The sequence below is a fragment of the Acipenser ruthenus genome, chromosome 48, assembly GCF_902713425.1.
Source record: "Acipenser ruthenus chromosome 48, fAciRut3.2 maternal haplotype, whole genome shotgun sequence".
Classification (NCBI taxonomy): Eukaryota; Metazoa; Chordata; class Actinopteri; order Acipenseriformes; family Acipenseridae; genus Acipenser; species Acipenser ruthenus.
In genome coordinates this window covers 3,445,365-3,469,330 of record NC_081236.1, presented here as the reverse complement: position 1 = coordinate 3,469,330, position 23,966 = coordinate 3,445,365, and the positions used below count along the sequence as shown (strand labels likewise).

Genomic DNA, 23,966 nt, shown 5'->3' with positions numbered 1-23,966 from the left:
AGTGCTCTCCTCTTTCATGCAGACATGTTCCAGTTCAGTGCTCTCCTCTTTCATGCAGACATGTTCCAGTTCAGTGCTCTCCTGTTTCATGCAGACATGTTCTAGTTCAGTGCTCTCCTGTTTAATGCAGACATGTTCTAGTTCAGTGCTCTCCTCTTTCATGCAGACATCTTCCAGTTCAGTGCTCTCCTCTTTCATGCAGACATGTTCCAGTTCAACGGCTTCCTCTTTAACGCAGACATGTTCTAGTTCAGTGCTCTCCTCTTTCATGCAGACATCTTCCAGTTCAGTGCTCTCCTCTTTCATGCAGACATCTTCCAGTTCAGTGGCCTCCTCTTTAATGTGGACATCTTCCAGTTCAGTGGCCTCCTCTTTAATGTGGACATGTTCCAGTTCAGTGGCCTCCTCTTTAATGTGGACATGTTCCAGTTCAGTGGCCTCCTCTTTAATGTGGACATGTTCCAGTTCAGTGGCCTCCTCTTTAATGCAGACATGTTCCAGTTCAGTGGCCTCCTCTTTAATGCAGACATGTTCCAGTTCAGTGGCCTCCTCTTTAATGCAGACATGTTCTAGTTCAGTGGCCTCCTCTTTAATGTGGACATGTTCCAGTTCAGTGGTCTCCTCTTTAATGTGGACATCTTCCAGTTCAGTGCTCTCCTCTTTAATGTGGACAGGCTCCAGTTCACTGCTCTCCTCATTCAGGTGGACAGGTCCCAGGTCAGGAAAAGACTCCATCTTCAAACCTTCCTTGAAATTAGTCAATATCTCTTCAGTGCCTGTGTAGTAAAAAAAGTATAGTGAATCAACATATTTCCATCAATGTGTACCACTGCAAGTTTCACAATGAAGACTTCCACCTTACACATGTAAACACCTACGTTTAGGTTACTAGTAATAAACATTAGAAAATCCATAAACTATAAAGTAACATCAAACATTTTATCAGCAATGTGTTTTTGTATTACATAGCAAACACTTATTGACTGAATGGCATTATTAAAAAACCTACCTTTGATCACAGACTGGCTGTAGATGTATTTCTTTATATACTTGCGTGCTAGGACTGGTGTACAAGTGCTTGTTAGGAACTACAGAGTTCCCAATGCACCTGCCTCACGAATAAGGCTGGCTTATGGCCTTGCTTATTGCTCATGATGCAGTGTTAACATTTTAAAATACATGTTGCTCCCAATGTGGAGCAGGAGACTGTATAAGGAAATGCTTGAAATGGCAATGCAGAACTAACCTGACAGGATCAAGCCCATTGTTTGTAAACCTAAAAGCAGTTATTGCCAAAATAATATTTTAGTTTATTTTAATTTTAACCCTTTGCGGTCTTATGTCGAACCAGGTCAAACATTATCAAAAAGATGTAAAGCACAGGTCTCTAGTCGTTTTTTCTCCAGGAAAAAGCCGATAAAACCTTTCAATTGCCGAGTGAGAGCGATAGGAGCCGGCGTATCTCATAGCCCCGTGCAGTACAGAGATCACACGGACATAAACAAAGGAGATAGCTGCTTCTGCATCCAGCGCTCAAAGAATATCACTGACATTTGCAGAGCTTTTTGAGATGTTATAGCAATTAAATAATGACTTGGATCACATTATTTGAGTTTGGTGATAAAACGAGTGATCAGGAGAGGATTTATCAGTATGCACATCTATAAAGAGGTATGTGAAAAATACAGCAAACAAGGGGTGGGGCTTGGCTGGAGATACAGTACTGAGTGTCCTTTTGCGATTCAATACCTTTCAAACCTGTTTTACTCTGAAAAAAAATATTTTAAACAGCGCATGTAAAATAAACAGCGCGTGTGAAAATAAATTGGACCTGATGCACTTGACAAGCACTGAATAAATGGACTGCAAAGGGCTTAAATTGGCTTGTGTGAGTTACCCGTAGATCTGCAGAATGTTCTGAATGCCCTCTGTTCACCCACAGAAGTACATGTGCAAATAACTTTATGTGTACTAAAGCAGGGTCAGCTATTGCAAGGAAAAGGGAGTTTATTTGACCATTTGAAGAACGGTGAAGGCAGAAAGCATACAAATACTTAGGACTGTAATTTGGAAGTATACACCTCCCCAGACACCAGTACCCAGACCCATGTGCTACTGAAGTAACTGCTAAAAATATCTAAGCAATTAAAAATGAAATTGAATGCAACTGACCTGACTACAATACAAAACCTGCCATCCACTGTAAAAGAATCGAGGCTCTCGGGGGCGCGGGTACCTGCGTCCTTTACGCATGCATTGTTTGTCGGGACTCTCAGGTTTGCAGATGTCCGTGGGACACGTGTCTGTCCATCTGACACTGGCAGCCCCACCACAGATTTATTTATTTATTTAAAACCATGCAGGTAATACAGTTGTCTGAAGTGCAAGCTTCAGAATGTTGGCTGGCTCAAACTCTGCATTGTACACTAGATCCCGCTGTGGAGAACTGGAAAACATGGACATGGGTATGTCTTGCTGAAATCCCTTTCAGGCTTTCTTGCTAACTGCTTTCCAAACAAAGTACTGTTTGAAAGACTTTAGCGGCTGCTGACAGAAAGAAATGGCATAAAAGTTCAAAGCCCCTTAAAGAACTGAACCAGCACAAGACCAGAGAGAACCAGAGAACTTTTTTTCTGCCAATTTGTTGCGTCTTTTAAAGTATGCTGTACTATTTGGCTGTACTGTAGTTACAGAACTGCCAAGTTTAAAGGTGTACTGGTTGCTTTTTAATGCTAGTTCTGATGTTGGGTACCATTTATTTATTTATTTTTAAATTACCAGAGCTAGATGTATACAGAAATAGAAAGAAATGTGGCAATTTAAATATCCCCACTACTAGCCAATTTATATCTATCTATCTATCTATCTATATATATTAAAAAAAGAGCTCCCCTCGATTTAAGTTCGAATCAGCTTTAAGACATGTAACGAAAGCAGAAGTTCACTTCCCACTTCTCTACAGTGTTGTGTCTCCTGGCACCGAGAGCAGAGCATGCATAGTTTGCAATATTGAATAAGCAAGTTGGAATTCTGCTTTTGTGGGTTATATTGCTATGTTGTTTTGTTCTTCGTTCTTTTAGACAGAATTGTATTTTATGTTTGTGGTTTTTAGTGTTTGTTTATTATTTTTAAAATTGTCAAAAAATGATTTGTGTACACTTTATTGTGACCTCCAACATTTTCTCTGGGACCTTTAGTTTTTTTAGTTGAGAGTCCTGGACCCTCAATGGGAAAAAGTTTGACAGCCCTGAGAATGGTTTGGAAATATCTAAAATATATGACAACGTGCTTGCAAAATATCTAAAATATAAAACATACGGTTTTCATTGCAGACATCGGCTGCAGAGATTAACCATTCAGCAGAATAAGGCAACAAAAGTACAAACTAAGTTACTGTTTTAATATCCCTTTAGTGTACAGGTCGCTCGTGGCAGCCATATTAGGCCAAAGTTAAATTTCATGGTCAGCAACACATTTAGCATGAAGGGATTATATAACCTGCAAATATGAAGTCGCCATTTCAAATGGGTTCTGAGATAAAGATTTTACATTGTAACAAAAAACTGTCAAGAAAGGGTTCATTATTTTGTATGACACCCACGATCAAACTCCGCTTAGAGAATCACAGAATACCCTAATGACCCAAATATGATGCCGGTATCTCAAAGAGTTAGGTCTTTATCATTAGGAAACCAAAAAGTCACATGACCCCAATATGGTAGCCATCTTAGTCACAGTTCAGAGTTTTCACAACCCTCAATTTGAAGCTGCCATCTTAAATGGGTTATGAGAGATTAGCAGTAGTTGGTGTAGCATCACCGGGTTTACAAACTCATAATACAAGCTTCCATTATAGGGATGCGTAATGAACAGAAGTATAATCAATGCACTGGATTTGGAGTTTCACCAGTAAAAAGGTCTAATTGTTGCTTCAACACTTCTTTTGTGTTTCAACACAATGCACAAGTCAATTCTGGTTTTACAAACTCCAACTACAGGAAAACTGACAATTTGGAATTAAAAACTTGGGAGGTGATCTTTTCTGTATGTCTTGCAATTAACCATGCACTTGACCAGATGCACAAATCAACAATAGACAACGATTGAAAGACTTTCCTTTGGTTCTTACTTTGGTTAAACTTTTCCATTTGTAACCTTTACTTTTAGTTCTACACATTGTTAAATTTGCTGAAAAATTGCCTGTCCACCGTAATGCACGTGTTTTATACTAAATTACTTTTCAAAGTTTTACGACTTGAAACACCAATGAAACTAAAAACGATTCCCTGCAAAGTGTGTTGATCTTTGTAGATGCTGACCACAAAACCCAGAAAGAAATGTTGGTACATACAGAGTTGTATCAGACATTTAACTCTAAAAAACATTCTTAGCTGTATGCTCTTAATTGTTTAAAAAAGGTGAATCTTCTACTAAGTTTTAAAGCCTTATCATTCACATTATTCAGAGAAACTTAAAAAGGGGCTGCCATTTTTGAGAAAACTCCTTTTACAGGCAGGTTTTTTTTTTTTTAATGAAGTAACAAACACACTGGGGATTGTGTTTGCTTACCTCCATGCTGCTGAAGTGTCCCACATGTATGTATAAACAACATTAACCGTTATTTTTGTTTGTTTTGTTAAAACGTTTTCACATTTTGGCTTAAATAAAAACATGAATTTCATGAATACACCACAACAAATAAAAGAAGAAGAAAAAAAAACGTTGACCTACCAGTATATCTTTATTTAACGTCCTTCAAAGCATGTATGCTGTATTTAAATAAGAGGCTAAACACAGTGATACTTTTTTGTAATGTTTAATGGCCCAAGTGGATATTTCGCTGGAAAAACGGATGTTTTATTTCTTACGCGTAGTAGTACCTACAGAAAGCCGGTTGTGTATCAAGCATCCACGACTCTCGTTTCAGATTTACTGTGGGAATTATTATAAAATAAAATGTTTAAAACAAGCAATGCAACGACTAGTGTAGCTGTACAACTCCTAGTTGTGTTGTATTTACTAGTATTGTTATTTCTGTAAATCACTGCCTCAGACTCGGCCAGTCTTGTCCGCTGTTGTCTCCGGTTTCCTGTATCAGTTGAAGTGCTGACTAACCCACCCTTCCTTAACAACCAGGAACCTGTTCCGGTCTAGGAAAATCGATTTCTTAAAGAGACAGAAAAAATAATGTTCTTAAATGTAAATCTCTTACGTATTTTCCTGTAATTACCAGCAACATAACAAATAAAACATTTAGTAAAAGGGCTATCAGTATTTTGGTTTGCTTCTAGAAAGCTACATATTGCATATGATGACCATCCCTGCCTATATAATCTCAGCAGCTGGGGAACGGTTTGTGGAAAACACCCAGTTTATAATTACATCATTAGTTAAAAGGACTGGCTGGCTACACAGATAAGAACAGGTCAGGGTAGATAAACTACCAAACTACCAGCTCTACTACAATATGAAAATAAGCATCGTTCCAGCAATAATTATATTTTAATAGTCAGATATGCATGCTTTATTATAATGCATGTTTACAGTAGGGGATATATATATATATATATATATATATATATATATATATATATATATATATATATATATATATATATATATATATATATATATATAACTGTAGAAATATATATTACTTAATATCCTGTGAAAATAAGCTTGTTGAAGAACAGGGGTGATAAATAATACTAGTCCCATTTTATTATTATTATTATTATTATTGTTATTATTATTATTATTATTATTATTATTATTGGGGGGGGGGGGGGGGGTAAAAGGTTATGCTTTTGTAAACAATCTGTATTTTATGCTTTCAATAAAATGACCAAGTTCACATTTACTCAGGTCTAATAAACACGGATGATGTTTCTGACAAAACAAAACCAGGTAACTACAGACCGATAAGCCTGGCTTCTACTACATGGAAACTTATGGAAACTCCATCCAAAATGGAAAATGACCTTTATGGTAACAGTAGCCTGGGAGACAGTCAGCATGGAAGTAGTTAGGAAGTTAGAAAGGCCAAGAGAGAGATAGAAATGAACATTGCTAAGGGAGCTAAAAACAATTCCAAAATATTTTTCCAATATTATAACAGCAAGAGAACATTCAAAGAGGAGGAAATATCTAAGAGATACAAATGACAAAATCATAGATGAAGAGAAAAAAGCAAATATATTAAATGATTACTTTTCACAAGTTTTTACAAAGGAGGATATGGACAACATGTCGACCTGTTCCTATCCAGTTTTAAATAACTTTAGCATAACAGAGGCAGAAGTGTTAAAGGGACTAGGAGCTCTTAAAATAAACAAATCCCCTGGGCCAGATGAGATCCTCCCAATAGTACTCAAAGAAATGAAAGAAGTTATTTACGAACCTCTAACCAAGATCACGCAATAGTCTCTTGATACAGGGGTTGTACCGACAGCCTGGAAAATTGCAAACGTAATACCGATCCACAAAAAGGGAGACAAAACTGAACCAGGTAACTACAGACCAAATAAGCCTGGCTTCTATTATATGTAAACTTATGGAAACTATAATAAGATCCAAAATGGAAAATGACCTATATGGTAAAAGTATCCTGGGAGACAGTTAGCATGGTTTTAGGAAAGGGAGATCGTGTCTAACTAACCTGCTTGATTTTTTTGAGGATGCAACATTGACAATGGATAATTGCAAAGCATATGACATGGTTTATTTAGATTTCCAGAAAGCTTTTGACAAAGTCCTGCATAAAAGATTAATTCTCAAACTGAATGCAGTAGGGACTCAAGGAAATGCATGCACATGGATTAGGGAGTGGTTAACATGTAGAAAACAGAAAGTACTGATTAGAGGAGAAACCTCAAAATGGAGTGAGGTAACCAGTGGTGTACCACAGGGATCAGTATTAGGTCCTCTGCTATTCCTAATCTACATTAATGATTTAGATTCTGGTACAGTAAGCAAACTGTTACATTTGCAGATGACACAAAATAGGAGGAGTGGCAAACACTGTTGCAGCAGCAAAGGTCATTCAAAATGACCTAGACAGCAACATGGCAGATTACATTTAATAGAGAAAAGTGTAAGGTACTGCATGCAGGCAATAAAAATGTGCATTATAAATATCATATCATATGCAGTGTGGAGTAGTGGTTAGGGCTCTGGACTCTTGACCGGAGGGTTGTGGGTTCAATCCCCCGTAGGGGACACTGCTATTGTACCCTTGAGCAAGGTACTTTACCTAGAATGCTCCAGTAAAAACCCAACTGTATAAATGGGTAATTGTATGTGAAATAATGTATAATGTGATATCTTGTAACAATTGTAAGTCGCCCTGGATAAGGGCGTCTGCTAAGAAATAAATAATAATAATAATAATAATAATAATAATAATAATAATAATAATAATAATAATCATCATATGGGAGATACTGAAATTGAAGAAGGAATATGTGAAAATGACCTAGGAGTTTATGTTGACTCAGAAATGTCTTCATCTAGACAATGTGGGGAAGCTATAAAAAAGGCCAGTAAGATGCTCAGATATATAGTGAAAAGTGTTGAATTTAAATCAAGGGAAGTAATGTTAAAACAACGCATTAGCAACACCTCATCTAGAATACTGTGTTCAGTTCTGGTCACCTCGCTACAAAAAGGATATTGCTGCTCTGATTCAAGTATTCTAAATTCTAAAATGTGGTGACATTGTCGACCCAAGGGACTTTTTCGACCTGAAAAAAGAAACAAGGACCAGGGGTCACAAATGGGGATTAGCTAAAGGGGCAGTCAGAACAGAAAATAGGAGGCACTTTCTTACACAGAGAATTGTGAGGGTCTGGAACCAACTCCCCATGTTGTTGAAGCTGACACCCTGGGATCCCTCAAGAAGCTGCTTGATGAGATTCTGGGATCAATAAGCTACTAACAACTAAACGAGAAAGATGGGCTGAATGGCCTCCTCTCGTTTGTAACCTTTCTTATGTTCTTATGTTCTAACAAAACCACGGGGTTCAGTCCCGAATTAATAATAACAAACACACACTTTAAGACACCTATACATTCACCAGTCCAACAGTGAGTGTTCCAGGTGCAAGTGGTGTTGTGAATGTGAAACTAGTTCTTTACAGTAGTATAGTGCAGTCCGGGTTTAATGCTGGCTTGACAGCGACAGCTCCCGGCTCTTTAGCCGTCTACAGTGACAAACAAGACACAGTTAAATAGACAGACATTACTACACTAAACACTCACTGCTTCTCTTTATTCCTCACGGTCAGTCCGTAACCATAACGGAGGAACAGATCACTGGGGCCACTTCCCCTAAATACCCTCTGTCACACCCTCTTTCGGTGGTGCGGCCAATCACGTCTCCTCCAATCCATGACTGACATATAACCTAACACATTATGGCGCTGACTTCTGGTATCGTGGCCCCACCCCCTTCCTGGATGGCCGGCTTCCGATTGACCTTGGAATGAACTGCCGAACCATCTATTACGGGGCACTCTGCTCCGGTTATACAGCGCCCTCACAGGTCGGGAGGGAGATTGTTGATTAGGATTCATTCGCTCTCTGTCACAACATTTTATTTATAAAAATGTAACATTTTATTTTGTCAAGAAAAATATGGAATGCTTTAGCGTCACTGATTAAGCAGTATTAACTGAGCAAGGAGCTGACACCAACCCCCAAAATAGTCCACAGTATGCATCTGTGACAGAAATATAATGAGTTCTGGTTGTAAATCTCCCTCCCGACCTGTGAGGACGCTAAGTAGCGAAAGGGAAAGGCTTTGGACGGGCTGGCCTGACAGTTCATTTCCTGGGTCGGGAAGTCGGTCAGCCTGGAAGGCAAGACTCTATTCCAGGAACGTATTGACCCGGAAGGTAAACGAGGTAGCAGCTGCAGGCAATAGAGTCAGCTGCAATCGTTTACCAAGGGGTCATGCATGATAGCATAAAGGGGCCGGAGAATCGAAATCTTTTCCTTTGCTTGGTTTTTATTGAGAGACTAGAAGGACCGTGCGAGACGCAGAGAAAGCCTACTGGAAAATATTTGTGTTTTGTTTGTTTGTTTGCGTCTGTTTAGTAACTGTCTGTGTTTTTGTTATATAGCACTAGACGGCTAAACATGAATCTGGAGCTGTCGCCAAGGGCCAGCACAAAACTGGATCAACACTGCACTACAGTCTTGATTAACATTGTTATCAGCACAAGAATAGCACGTATTATATTGTACTTCAACACAAGCACTGAGAGCACTCACTTTGGACTTGTGATCGTGTGTGTGTCTAATTGTGTGTTAGTACTGTGCTTATTATTTACAGGACTGCAACCTATTTTTTTATATATATTTTTTTTATATAATTTAGTCGTTGCCAATTCGTTTTTATTATTTTCTCCCCAATTTGAAATGCCCAATTATTTTTATTATGATCAACTCACCGCTACCACCCTTGCGCTGACTCGGGAGGGGCGAAGATGAACACACGCTGTCCTCCGAAGCGTGTGCCGTCAGCCGCCCGCTTCTTTACACACTGCGAACTCACCGTGCAGCCGCCTCAGAGCTACAGCATCGGAGGACAACGCAGCTCTGGGCAGCTTACAGGCAAGCCGGCAGCCGCCCGGCCAGACTACAGGGGTCGCTGGTGACCGGTGAGCCGAGGACACCCTGGCCGACCTAACCCTCCTTCCCCCCGGACGACGCTCGGCCAATTGAGCGCCGCCCCCTGGAAGCTCCCATCCACGGTCGGCTGTGGAATAGCCTGGACTCGAACTGGCGACGTCCAGGCAGGACTGCAACCTTTTTGACTACTGTGCAATACACATTGTTGAGTATTGCCTGTTCATTATTATTTGCTGGCTGGTCATCAGACCATTGGATTAATAATCATTAAATCAACCATTTCAGCCATACTTTGTTGCCTGTTTGTTCTTGGGATTACTGCACCCGCACCGCACCTGCTATACACCTGCTACTAATTACCACTTTGCCACAGTATCCCATTATTATAAGTCAACAAGTGATATTGTCAGTAACATATGCAATTTGAAAACAGTTTTGTGTATTGCTGACTTATATGATCAATACAATAATGTATATGATACAATAAATATGATATTCCAAGTAAAAACTTATGGTTTTCTACGGTTTAGACATTTTTTTTACATACAAATAGTGTGCTCTCTCCAGGATTACCGGTGCTGACCCACGTGGACAATATTCTTTTAAAATCGATGAATTCCAAAAAATGCATGTCTAATTTCTACTCAGTGACTTCCTGTGTTATCTGTAATGTCAATGGGGTCCTGGATCTTGGGAGAGGGATCTGGGTGGATCACCTGAAGAGGAGGCTTGTGCAATACAGCAAGTATAAGATTTAGCATTGTGTGCATAGAACACCTTATATCTCATAAAATAGACCCATGGCTCTCACCGACCTGCTCCGAATGTAAAAAGGACATTAGAACTCCTCTCCATTGCTTCAGGACATGCCCAGTGATAACTTCCTTTTGGAACGGGATCCGGCTGGAATTGGAGATCATGTTTGATTGCAGGTTGGACAAGGATCCCAGGCTCTTTATTCTGGGCATGCGTCCCAATTGGATTACGCTAAGTCCCGCCCAACTGAAACTGATTAGAAAGCTGTTTGTTGCCAGAAAATTCATTTTGATAAACTGGATTTGAGACAACCCACCGACCGTCAATCAGTGGTATGGGGAGATTTTTAAAGCCCTCCCCCTGAAAGATTGAGTGCTGTATTGATGGAGGATGAGGAGTCTTTCTGAACATATGGTGCCCAGTTTTAGATCAACTCCCAAATAACCTGGGAGATATTGTGGGGAGTGGACAAGGTTCCATGGCATGGAATATATAACTGGTGTCTTGGATAAACAAAAGTCCAGATACATGGGTGTATGACACTTTCCATGAGTGCCGGAGCTAGGATTTAGGATTTTAAGACTGTGAAGTAGACACTGGAATCCCCCCCTCCCCCAAAAAATAAAAATAATAAATAAATATAACGCACAGTGCTGCTGCAGCACACTGAAAGAAAACCTTTTGAAATAAACACATCAGCAGCAAAATCTGAATCGGTCAAAAACATATTCTTTTTCAACAAAACATATCCTAACGTTATTTTAAGATGACTGTGAACAAGACAGTAATCAATCAAGTAATCAAGTAACAGTATATCTAAACATTTTAATAAATCAATTGTGTAACAAGATGAATACATTTGATTAATAACTCTAGATGATACTGAAATATATTTAATAGCTTCAAATTAGTCACAAAAACATATTAAATCATAGACATCAATTGGATTTTTAAATGAATTTTAAATGTTATCAAGTAAAAAAGTTAGTATGAAAACGTTTCTATAAAAAAACACATCTAAGTGTCAAAACTTAGCCCACAGTACAAATGTATTAGTTACAACTCATAAGCAAAAACATTCCATAAACACACTTAAATTAATATCCCAAAAGCATGTCATTTTTTAAAATTGTGAATTTTTACGCTCTGTTAGTTAATATTATCTCTCTCAGCAGAACAATCACATGACCTTAACAATGACCTATTGCCAGAGCGCTCGCTCTGAGTCCCACCTCCAGATAGACAATCTGTCAGCTGCGATTTGCGGATTTGTGTTTTGATTGACAGTCCGCCAATACTACCATGCTACGGTTTATTTTACTAATCCCAGTAGATTAGACAGCACCTCTATTTTTACGTTTAGTCATTAAAGTGGGCTTTGAGAAAAAAGAAATTGACTCAGGGCAGGTGTTTTTATGAGTAGAAGTAGTAGATGAGTAGAAGAAATAAGATTCTTACAAAAAAAGAAAACACTATTAAGTACAGTTTTGTAAATTGTGATTAGCGGGTTGTCAAAGTTTTGATTTGATCCGGGCCTTGGAGAATATATTAGGATAATTCACCCTGCCTTGTAAATGAAACCCACCTCCTCCAGTCCTGCAAGACTGGAGGTTGAATACAAGCTGGTTGAGCTTTCCTGATACAGCGGAGTGCAATGCTTTTCTATGGAGACAATAGTGTGCAGTGACACTGGATTTTGAATAGGCTAGATATCAAAGGGTTATTTTTTTGTTCTGTTTTGATGGATTCAAGTTTTATATTGAAGAATCTATTATAAGCAGTTATTTGCTTCTTAGTCGACTGACTGCCTGTGAAGTCCAAGAGTGACGTATAAGACAGGGTCCCTCTCTGCAAGTTTTGAGATGAGTTTCTCGCTTGCAGAACTCCCCTTTTTCCTCACCATGTCGATCAGGCAGCTGGCCTTGTCCTTGGTGCAGGTCTGCCCCTCTTTCACACTCTCCACCTCGCCATCGTTCAACACATTCATGTGCAGCATGTCATCCAGCAGGTCCCGGATTACTGAGGCGTTCAGCCCCTCGATGAGCCTCGTCCGCACCGCCTTCAACCTCTCACCTGAGACACAACAAGCCATTATTAATCCAGCACTCAAAATACAGCAACGCAGAGCCTTCAACCTCTCACCTGAGACACAACAAGCCATCATTAATCCAGCACTCAAAATACAGCAACGCAGAGCCTTCAACCTCTCACCTGAGACACAACAAGCCATCATTAATCCAGCACTCAAAATACAGCAACGCAGAGCCTTCAACCTCTCACCTGAGACACAACAAGCAATCATTAATCCAGCACTCAAAATACAGCAACGCAGAGCCTTCAACCTCTCACCTGAGACACAACAAGCAATCATTAATCCAGCACTCAAAATACAGCAAGAATACTCCAGCCCTGGTAGTTAATGTGTATGTTTTTTTGTGTCTGTATTAAAAAAGCAAAACAAATAGAGATTGCATTAAAACTGGATGTTTGAGTCCTGAATTTAGCTGGGAGTACATTCAAACCTCAATGCAATGGGAGTTTCTAATGGGGTCACTTTATAGCATTTACGATTGTATTTTCTTTCCATTTGTTAATATAGGTTTACATAATAGCAGGATTTTCTTTGGCTATTAATACAGGTCTCTTCTCTTGGCTATAGTCTACAACACGTACTCAACATGGTGTGTTATCTGGTGTTGAAAGAAAAGTGATTGCCACTTACCAGGGAAACCTAAGAAAATAAAACTATCTATCTATCTATCTATAGATATAGATCTCTCTCTCTCTATATATATCTATATCTATACCTATATATATATATATATATATACATACATACACAGTACACAGTACTGTGCAAAAGTTTTAGGCAGGTGTGAAAAAGTGCTGTAAAGCAAGAATGCTTTCAAAAATAGACATGTTAATAGTTTATATTTATCAATTAACAAAATGCACTGTATATATATATATATATATATGAGGCACACACACACACACACACACACACAAGGCCGTTGCCAGCTATGAGGCACCCAAGGCACGGGCCTTGGTTAAAATCATACTAATTATTTATTTAGACTCTTTTACACATTGTTTTGCAGCAAAATAAAATGTATTTCATCCCTCATTGTATGCATACATGCATTCCCAAGTCCATATATGTGTATATATATATATGTATATATATATATATATATATATATATATATATATATATATATATATATATATATATATATATATATATATACAGTGCCTTGCGAAAGTATTCGGCCCCCTTGAACTTTGCGACCTTTTGCCACATTTCAGGCTTCAGACATAAAGATATGAAACTGTAATTTTTTGTGAAGAATCAACAACAAGTGGGACACAATCATGAAGTGGAACGAAATTTATTGGATATTTCAAACTTTTTTAACAAATAAAAAACTGAAAAATTGGGCGTGCAAAATTATTCAGCCCCCTTAAGTTAATACTTTGTAGCGCCACCTTTTGCTGCGATTACAGCTGTAAGTCGCCTGGGGTATGTCTCTATCAGTTTTGCACATCGAGAGACTGAAATTTTTGCCCATTCCTCCTTGCAAAACAGCTCGAGCTCAGTGAGGTTGGATGGAGAGCATTTGTGAACAGCAGTTTTCAGTTCTTTCCACAGATTCTCGATTGGATTCAGGTCTGGACTTTGACTTGGCCATTCTAACACCTGGATATGTTTATTTGTGAACCATTCCATTGTAGATTTTGCTTTATGTTTTGGATCATTGTCTTGTTGGAAGACAAATCTCCGTCCCAGTCTCAGGTCTTTTGCAGACTCCATCAGGTTTTCTTCAGGAATGGTCCTGTATTTGGCTCCATCCATCTTCCCATCAATTTTAACCATCTTCCCTGTCCCTGCTGAAGAAAAGCAGGCCCAAACCATGATGCTGCCACCACGTTTGACAGTGGGGATGGTGTGTTCAGGGTGATGAGCTGTGTTGCTTTTACGCCAAACATAACGTTTTGCATTGTTGCCAAAAAGTTCGATTTTGGTTTCATCTGACCAGAGCACCTTGTGGCAAACTGTAAACGACACTTTTTATGGATATCTTTAAGAAATGGCTTTCTTCTTGCCACTCTTCCATAAAGGCCAGATTTGTGCAGTATACGACTGATTGTTGTCCTATGGACAGAGTCTCCCACCTCAGCTGTAGATCTCTGCAGTTCATCCAGAGTGATCATGGGCCTCTTGGCTGCATCTCTGATCAGTCTTCTCCTTGTATGAGCTGAAAGTTTAGAGGGACGGCCAGGTCTTGGTAGATTTGCAGTGGTCTGATACTCCTTCCATTTCAATATTATCGCTTGCATAGTGCTCCTTGGGATGTTTAAAGCTTGGGAAATCTTTTTGTATCCAAATCCGGCTTTAAACTTCTCCACAACAGTATCTCGGACCTGCCTGGTGTGTTCCTTGTTCTTCATGATGCTCTCTGCGCTTTAAACGGACCTCTGAGACTATCACAGTGCAGGTGCATTTATACGGAGACTTGATTACACACAGGTGGATTCTATTTATCATCATTAGTCATTTAGGTCAACATTGGACCATTCAGAGATCCTCACTGAACTTCTGGAGAGAGTTTGCTGCACTGAAAGTAAAGGGGCTGAATAATTTTGCACGCCCAATTATTCAGTTTTTTATTTGTTAAAAAAGTTTGAAATATCCAATAAATTTCGTTCCACTTCATGATTGTGTCCCACTTGTTGTTGATTCTTCACAAAAAATTACAGTTTCATATCTTTATGTTTGAAGCCTGAAATGTGGCAAAAGGTCGCAAAGTTCAAGGGGGCCGAATACTTTCGCAAGGCACTGTATATATATATATATATATATATACACAGTACTGTGCAAAAGTTTTAGGCAGGTGTGAAAAAATGCTGTAAAGTAAGAATGCTTTCAAAAATAGACATGTTAATAGTTTATATTTATCAATTAACTAAATGCAAAGTGAGTGAACAGAAGAAAAATCTAAATCAAATCCATATTTGGTGTGACCACCTTCTGCCTTCAAAACAGCATCAATTCTTCTAGGTACACTTGCACAAAGTCAGGGATTTGGTAGGCATATAGTCAGGTGTATGATTAAACAATTATACCAAACAGGTGCTAATGATCATCAATTCAATATGTAGGTTGAAACACAATCATTAACTGAAACAGAAACAGCTGTGTAGGAGGAATAAAACTGGGTGAGGAACAGCCAAACTCAGCTAACAAGGTGAGGTTGCTGAAGACAGTTTACTGTCAAAAGTCATACACCATGGCAAGACTGAGCACAGCAACAAGACACAAGGTATTTATACTGCATCAGCAAGGTCTCTCCCAGGCAGAAATTTCAAGGCAGACAGGGGTTGGCAGAAAACAGTGGGACCCTGGTACACCCATCTACTGTCCGGAGAAGTCTGGTCAGAAGTGGCCTTCATGGAAGACTTGCAGCCAAAAAGCCATACCTCCGACATGGAAACAAGGCCAAGCGACTCAACTATGTACGAAAACACAGGAACTGGGGTGCAGAAAAATGGCAGCAGGTGCTCTGGACTGATGAGTCAAAATTTGAAATATTTGGCTGTAGCAGAAGGCAGTTTGTTCGCCGAAGGGCTGGAGAGCGGTACACGAATGAATGTCTGCAGGTAACAGTGAAGCATGGTGGAGGTTCCTTGCAAGTTTGGGGCTGCATTTCTGCAAATGGAGTTGGGGATTTGGTCAGAATTAATGGTCTCCTCAATGCTGAGAAGTACAGGCAGATACTTATCCATCATGCAATACCATCAGGGAGGCATCTGATTGGCCCCAAATTTATTCTGCAGCATGACAACGACCCCAAACATACAGCGAAAGTCATTAAGAACTATCTTCAGGGTAAAGAAGAACAAGGAGTCCTGGAAGTGATGGTATGGCCCCCACAGAGCCCTGATCTCAACATCATCCAGTCTGTCTGGGATTACATGAAGAGAGAGAAGCAACTGAGGCTGCCTAAATCCACAGAAGAACTGTGGTTAGTTCTCCAAGATGTTTGGGCCAACCTACCTGCCGAGTTCCTTCAAAAACTGTGTGCAAGTGTACCTAGAAGAATTGATGCTGTTTTGAAGGCAAAGGGTGGTCACACCAAATATTGATTTGATGTAGATTTCTCTTCTGTTCACTCACTTTGCATTTTGTTAATTGATAAATATAAACTATTAACATGTCTATTTTTGAAAGCATTCTTACTTTACCGCATTTTTTCACACCTGCCTAAAACTTTTGCACAGTACTGTATATATATATATATATATATATATATATATATATATATATATATATATATATATATATATAGGGATTCTGCGGCGTCGCCACAGCCGAGTCCCAAGCACTGGGCTCTGTGAATAGGCCATGTGTATACATGGCTGTTTCAAGTTGAGTCAACAGTCTGCAGCTCGACAGCATGTGATAAACTGTGTCTATTTATTTACGTCGAGTCTCTGTAGCCCCCACTTCTCTCCTTGTACCTGCCTTTAAATATGTTTTTTGCCAACTATTTTTATTAAAAAGTGAAACGAGCCGATTAACTAAGACTTCTTTCTACTTCAACATGCAGAATGAAGGCGGTGGAATAAAATGATCTGTTCTGTATTTTAATTGGTGCTCTTCTAATAGTGCCTCTTCATTTTTCATGGCTGGATATTACTGGTATTAACAAAACCAGCAAACAAACTAAAAGGTCTGTCCTGATTAGGTAAAGTTTGAAGCTTTTGTACTGAACATTTGTGGCTTTTTACCATCAGTCATGAATAGACGAACACCAACATGTGTTTGCTACTTCTTGTCCATATTTTATTGTAAAAAAAACCCCCAAAAAAACCCCACTCAGTAAATTTTGCTCTCAGATTGTGCTAATAAAAATATCTAAAATATATGACAGTGCTTCCTGTAGTGTATATAATATCGTAAATACAGTAGAACGAACTCACTGCAATTAACTTGTTACTGAAAAATAAACGGTAACATGTAATCATAAGCGCTGTGTGTGTTACATGCTGTCAGATCAGGACTTCACTAACACTGAGCATGGGAGCTGCAGCATGCTGTCAGATCAGGACTTCACTAACACTGAGCATGGGAGCTGCAGCATGCTGTCAGATCAGGACTTCACTAACACTGAGCATGGGAGCTGCAGCATGCTGTCAGATCAGGACTTCACTAACACTGAGCATGGGAGCTGCAGCATGCTGTCAGATCAGGACTTCACTAACACTGAGCATGGGAGCTGCAGCATGCTGTCAGATCAGGACTTCACTAACACTGAGCATGGGAGCTGCAGCATGCTGTCAGATCAGGACTCCACGAACACTGAGCATGGGAGCTGCAGCATGCTGTCAGATCAGGACTTCACTAACACTCAGCATGGGAGCTGCAGCCTGCTGTCAGATCAGGACTCCACTAACACTGAGCATGGGAGCTGCAGCATGCTGTCAGATCAGGACTTCACTAACACTGAGCATGGGAGCTGCAGCATGCTGTCAGATCAGGACTTCATTAACACTGAGCATGGGAGCTGCAGCATGCTGTCAGATCAGGACTCCACGAACACTGAGCATGGGAGCTGCAGCATGCTGTCAGATCAGGACTTCACTAACACTGAGCATGGGAGCTGCAGCATGCTGTCAGATCAAGACTTCACTAACACTGAGCATGGGAGCTGCAGCATGCTGTCAGATCAGGACTTCACTAACACTGAGCATGGGAGCTGCAGCATGCTGTCAGATCAGGACTCCACGAACACTGAGCATGGGAGCTGCAGCATGCTGTCAGATCAGGACTTCACTAACACTGAGCATGGGAGCTGCAGCATGCTGTCAGATCAGGACTTCACTAACACTGAGCATGGGAGCTGCAGCATGCTGTCAGATCAAGACTTCACTAACACTGAGCATGGGAGCTGCAGCATGCTGTCAGATCAGGACTTCACTAACACTGAGCATGGGAGCTGCAGCATGCTGTCAGATCAGGACTTCACTAACACTGAGCATGGGAGCTGCAGCATGCTGTCAGATCAGGACTTCACTAACACTGAGCATGGGAGCTGCAGCATGCTGTTTCCATATTACAACTGTAAATTAAAAGTGTGGTCACCAATTCCATACACAACACTTGCTAAATATTTAAAATATAAACATGCTGAGTTCATTACAGTCATCAGCTGCATAGATTAACCATTCAGCAGAATGAGGCATCAAAAAAGTGAGTATAGAAACAACAAACCTGCTTGTAATGAGGTAGGTCTCGGTTTTACGGCAGCCGTTTCAGATTGCACATAGTCACTGGTACACCTGGCGGTCTCTGCAGGGAAAAAAAATAATTTACATTTAATAATAGCATTATTGAAGTTTTCCACGTTTGTATTTCCAGTTGAAAAACAAAGAAATTCCAGTTGAAAAGATTCACTTATTTAAAATAGTTATTATTGAATTCAAATTCAGGTATGGCATTATCAAAAGCTGGCAATTTAATGATTGTTAGTTTTTTAGGTCACTTAATTATAAATGAACCCTCTTACCATCAAGCCATACTTTGCGAGACCAGACCGAAGCATCTCTTTTGGTGCTTTTGAAAACTTCAAGAGTCAGACTTTTTACGTCATTGTTCAAAAAGATTTCAAATGTTGGGTGGAAGTTGGGACCGTAGTCTCTTACAAAATCATATGTCTGCAAAAGTGAAGAGAAACAAATCTTTTATAAGGTTTAGTTTTGGTCTACTTGTGTTCAAGTTCCTACACATAGTATTTATTACCCAACCTAATCAGAAAAGCAAACATGTATATCCTGTGACAAATGCTTTTGCTGTTATTTTGTTATTGGAGGACACATGAGCTACCATGTAGTGATTTGTTCAATTCCATGTTACCATTCAATTTAGTAAAGTACTGTATACTGGGGAAAGCTTTCTTTGCATATCCCACACAGAACCCACTCAGGGCTGAACCATGAGAACTAATCGATATATCATTGGAATGGTAATACTGTGTCTGCCATGTCAGGTCATGGTGAAAATAAAACCTGCAGAACTACAATTGTGGGAATGTCAAAATGGTTATGGATTCCACTAGACGTGAAAAATATCAGCTAAAATGCTTATATTTTACATCGTGGCATATTACATTACAAACAGCTTTGTGTTTCAGAAGGCCAGTCTATATAAAGTAAATGTTAAAAGCTTAGCTTACGTCTGGTTGTACATGAGCATTTTCCTGGTCACATGAAACGCTGTACTTTTCCTCTTCCAACACAACACAGCGTGAACTTGTCTCAATGAAAATACTGTCTTTTTGTTTCTCTTGCACCTTTGAAGGGGTGAAAAAAGTGTTCATTAAACCTGGAATAGTAAGAGCTGGTCAAAAAATGAATGACTATTTAATAGTATTGAAAATATTTAGCTTCTCCAGTTTTTTACTTACATCATCTAAAACAATATTTGAGGAGAGCAAGAAAACATTCAGCTTCTTTCTCTCAGTCAGCTGCCTGAGAAACAGAAGCACCTGAGCTTTACTTTTATATTTCAGCCATCTTCTCACAAGACCAAAGAGAGACATTTCTGTGACTTTTATTTTGATGTGAGTTTCTGTCACTTCGCTTGGTTTAATCATCTCAACATTGTCATTCTTGTAGTGTGCCACCATCAAGTGATTCTGAACTTCTGGAAAAAAAAAGATGAAAGGAGTTTAAGTTTAAACCGAGAAGGACAAAACTAAAAATGCCACTGAAGAGAACTCTTTAGACTGCTGGTTCTAAAACATAATGCAGGATTTCTTGAAATAATATACCAGCGAATGTGGGGTTTCTTTCTCATCTGCAGTGACATGTGCTACAGTTTTACCTGATAGTCACCAACAGGACTGCACTTTTGTGGCTGCTTTAGACACATGTCTGCTTGTTCTCGTGCTTGTTATTTGCTCCCTCTCATGTATTTGAGTTCAGGGACTGTAAATAACAAATTGTTAAGATAGCTTGAGTTTCAGCAATTTCAAGTTGCCACTGACCAGGGGAGCACTCCGAATGTGGGAAGGAAAGCTGCTTCAGTGCTCCGCTTGGACTGTTTATATCATACAGCGGGCCGGCAGGAAGCAGGGAGCTCTGGTCTAGGGGACACTTCTCCCATTGCTCAGTCCCATACACAACTTCAGCTGGAGACACCATGTCAAAAATCAGAGCTGTGATCTCACACTGGTATTCTCCTTCTTTCTTGAACGAAAACCTAGACGTCAGAACAAAACATTAAAAAAAACAATTGCTTGCGTACGGGGTGTGCTGTATGATACAAGTATGAAGAAATAAGCACATGTACGAAACATTTGGGTATACGGCCCCACACTAGTTTTTTATTCCAATAGGTGTATAATGCATTTTAATGCATATGTTACAGTAAAAGTCAGTTTTACCGGTAAATGTCAACATTTACCAAATAAGGGGCGGTGCGGTGCGGGACATACCAATCCTTTCCTGGGGCCCATGACGGCTCTCGGCGGCCCTGCCAGCACACAGCTCACAGCACACAGCACACAACACACAGTACACCCAGCACACAGCTCACAGCTCACAGCTCACACAGCACACATACAGCACACATAGAGCTCACAGCTCACAGCTCACAGCATACACAGAGCTCGCAGCTCGTAGCTCTCCTTAACCAACAGGTTGACCCTACCCTTTTTAAAAGGCTCCCAATTGTTTAATTGAAGGCAGCTGTTGAATCGAATACACAGTCACCTATTTTACAATTACGCCATCTAAAATGGCTGCCCAACTGTCCTGTGGCCTCCTGGGAACTGAAGTCCTGCTGCGCCAGACTGGCAGGACTACATTTCCTTAAAACGGGTACAGACTGCGTATAATCCGTGACCTAAAATACCAGCCCTCAACCACAATGCCCCACACTTCATCACAATATTTATTTCTGCATACGCATTTCCCATTAAGAAAATAATCATGAACGAGCTTTTAACTAGTTCAACATGGTACTGAACAATATTGTGATTCACTTATGTAGAACAACCAACTTTCTGGTAAATTTGCGTATAAAACAATTCACATGGTGTTGAAGGATATTGTACTCCAAAGACGCAGTAGTTTGATGAAAAATAACGTCACGTTAAATGTAAATGAAATCATTTAGACCTTAGTTTTTTCAACAGACAATCACACTTTGGTTATGACACAAAACGCCACAAAGACAGGCAGTGAATAGATAGGTTTACTTACTTACTGCAGCATGACAGACTCATCTGGCACTTGGAGTTACACAGGACTCCTGAAGCCTTACAATGCGCAAAAGCGAGACATTTGTCATTAGCCAAAGGCACTTGGTTATTCTTAAGATTTACCAGTAAATCTCTGAAGTAAAGCGTTATCATTTTTATGTTGTAAAGACATTCGGTCATTAGCAAAAGGCACTTGGTTACTCTTGAGATTTACCGGTAAACGTCCGGACATTTACTGTTTTGCTTGGTCGACATTTTTTCTAACTTTTACTGTAACACATACTTTACCTGTAGTATTTATGGTGTCCCTCATGGTGTATTGTAGGCCGAAATGTTGTTAATTCTGTGACCTAAAACAGATAAACACATATTCTTCATACAATTGTTTAAAGCGCTGATTTAGTTTTAACTTTAAATGAGTTCTATCCCAAGATGCCTTTTTATTGTGAAAAAAAATCCTTTTGGCCGGCAGGTCCAATAAAAATGTGAGACTTCATGCCTTGGGGCTGCACAAAATGGCATCTTCCTCTGTTAAGACTTGTTCTAGACAAAGACTACTTTACTTACTTCCCTTTGTTGCAATACAAAGATGAATCTGATTTTTTAAATACTGTTTTTAAATGACAGATAAGCTGAAAGATAAGCTAAGCTAGATGTACCTAAATGGTACATTATTGTGTTTATACTTTAAATTAAATGTTCTGTATTTCATTTAATCATGTATGTATTTTCTTATTGTGGCAGAATGAGGGTACTGCCCTATGTTTATAGTGTGTGTATATGTGTGTTTGTAGTGGTGGTGGGTAATTAAAGAGTTAATTCACTGGCACTTTAAAAACATGTGAGAATGTGGTGGAGGGTTTAATTGATTAAGTGGGTGTAAATTGCTGCACGGGTGTGTATATAAGGGAGCACTGAGAGCACAGGTTTAGTGGGTGTTATGATTCTGGAGAGGGTAGATCTCTGATTCCGTGTGTAGTGATTTTTCTTTGTTAAAGTGTGTGCGAGATCTGTTTTTGTTTAAACTGTTTATTTTGTTGTGTTTGTTCTGTAAATAAATAAGCGCCGTAGCGCTTTCACCTGTTGTCTGTCTCCGAGTCTCCCTACATTGCCGCCTGACAGCCCTTCCACTCATGTCATCCTGTGATGACCGATTGATTGATTGACCTCATTTTGCAGTTATTTTGTTAGCTCGTCCTTCCCTGTATGTATTTTAAATTTCAATCCCAAGGGAAGAGATTTGACTCATATAGGCCTATTGCATCAATTCTTGTACAGAAGGACACTTAACATCTTTCCAAGATCAACCCTTTTGAAACTTGGTCCATTCTATATTTTTTACATTGAAAAACACGGCACTGTATTATAATCGGGGAAGGCGATCTGCTTATCAAAAACACCAACTGTAGCTGAGCTGTGTGCTGATCCATAGATTGCAGTTAAAATAAAATGGCAAGATAGCAGAATGACAGGAGTGGGACCTGCTTCGAAGCCACAAGAAAAAAGAAAACTGACAGAAAACCAGAGACAGCTACCAAGTCGTGGCTCCAAAACAAAAGCAGTGTGAGGATAGGGTGGTTAGCAGTTATATAGTGGAGGTGATGGTGAGGTCGTATAGTAGCACACGTTACATGTTTCCATATATCTTGAAAAGCACTGATCGAATTGTAATCGACACTGTCTGACATCCACGGCGGGGAATGTGTGTTACTGATGTACTTGTTTTGTAAAGCTGATTCTCATTCTTCGGCATTGTTGCTGTTAGTGGTGTTTGTTTTCTAGATGGTTTGTCAAGAAAACTTTCTGTGACAGAGAGCACTGATGTAAAACAGGCCTTGTTGGAAATATTGACCCTTAACTTCACTAAAGGGGTTAGTGTCCAGGTAGGAACACCCTAGTGACAGTGTTATGGCAGGTGTTTATCATTTTTGTCTAATCTTGAATTATAACTTCACAAAAAGATTACTTATGGGAGCCTCTTTTGTGAATAAGAACACTGATTGAACTGAGATTGCCATATTGATGTAAATTATATTATATACAAAACCATTAGTATAATAACCAAAATGACCTCCTCTTTGTAAAAAAAACAAAAAAAAAAACACCAAAAAACCAGCACGGACTCAGTGCTTATGGTGATACATGCTAGCCTACAGACAGTCAGCATATTTTTTGCTTGTCAATGGGGGAAAATATTGTGCAGTGCTCACAATTTAGATAGGACTGTCTCTTAAATGTAATATGCACCATTTAGCTGTTAGCAAGGCAGCAAGGCAGCATGCTTTCTGTTTTACTGGACAATGCCGTTTT

The 23,966-nt window shown here is 39.5% G+C and overlaps 1 protein-coding gene across 1 annotated transcript in view; it reads right to left on the bottom strand.

Annotated features, from left to right (window-relative positions):
* Window positions 1-659: 659 nt before the first annotated feature.
* LOC117407892 (uncharacterized) overlaps window positions 660-23,966 on the bottom strand; it is a 150,059-nt gene continuing 126,752 nt past the window's right edge. Inside the window, exons 33-40 of the mRNA XM_059014495.1 lie at window positions 21,945-22,006; window positions 20,439-20,653; window positions 19,857-20,095; window positions 19,626-19,742; window positions 18,960-19,107; window positions 18,665-18,742; window positions 12,290-12,462; window positions 660-776 (exon numbers count right to left, since the gene is read on the bottom strand). Of these exons, the coding sequence (XP_058870478.1) occupies window positions 759-776; window positions 12,290-12,462; window positions 18,665-18,742; window positions 18,960-19,107; window positions 19,626-19,742; window positions 19,857-20,095; window positions 20,439-20,653; window positions 21,945-22,006 (1,050 nt within the window). The 3' untranslated portion in view covers window positions 660-758. The remainder of the gene's footprint in view (window positions 777-12,289; window positions 12,463-18,664; window positions 18,743-18,959; window positions 19,108-19,625; window positions 19,743-19,856; window positions 20,096-20,438; window positions 20,654-21,944; window positions 22,007-23,966) is intronic.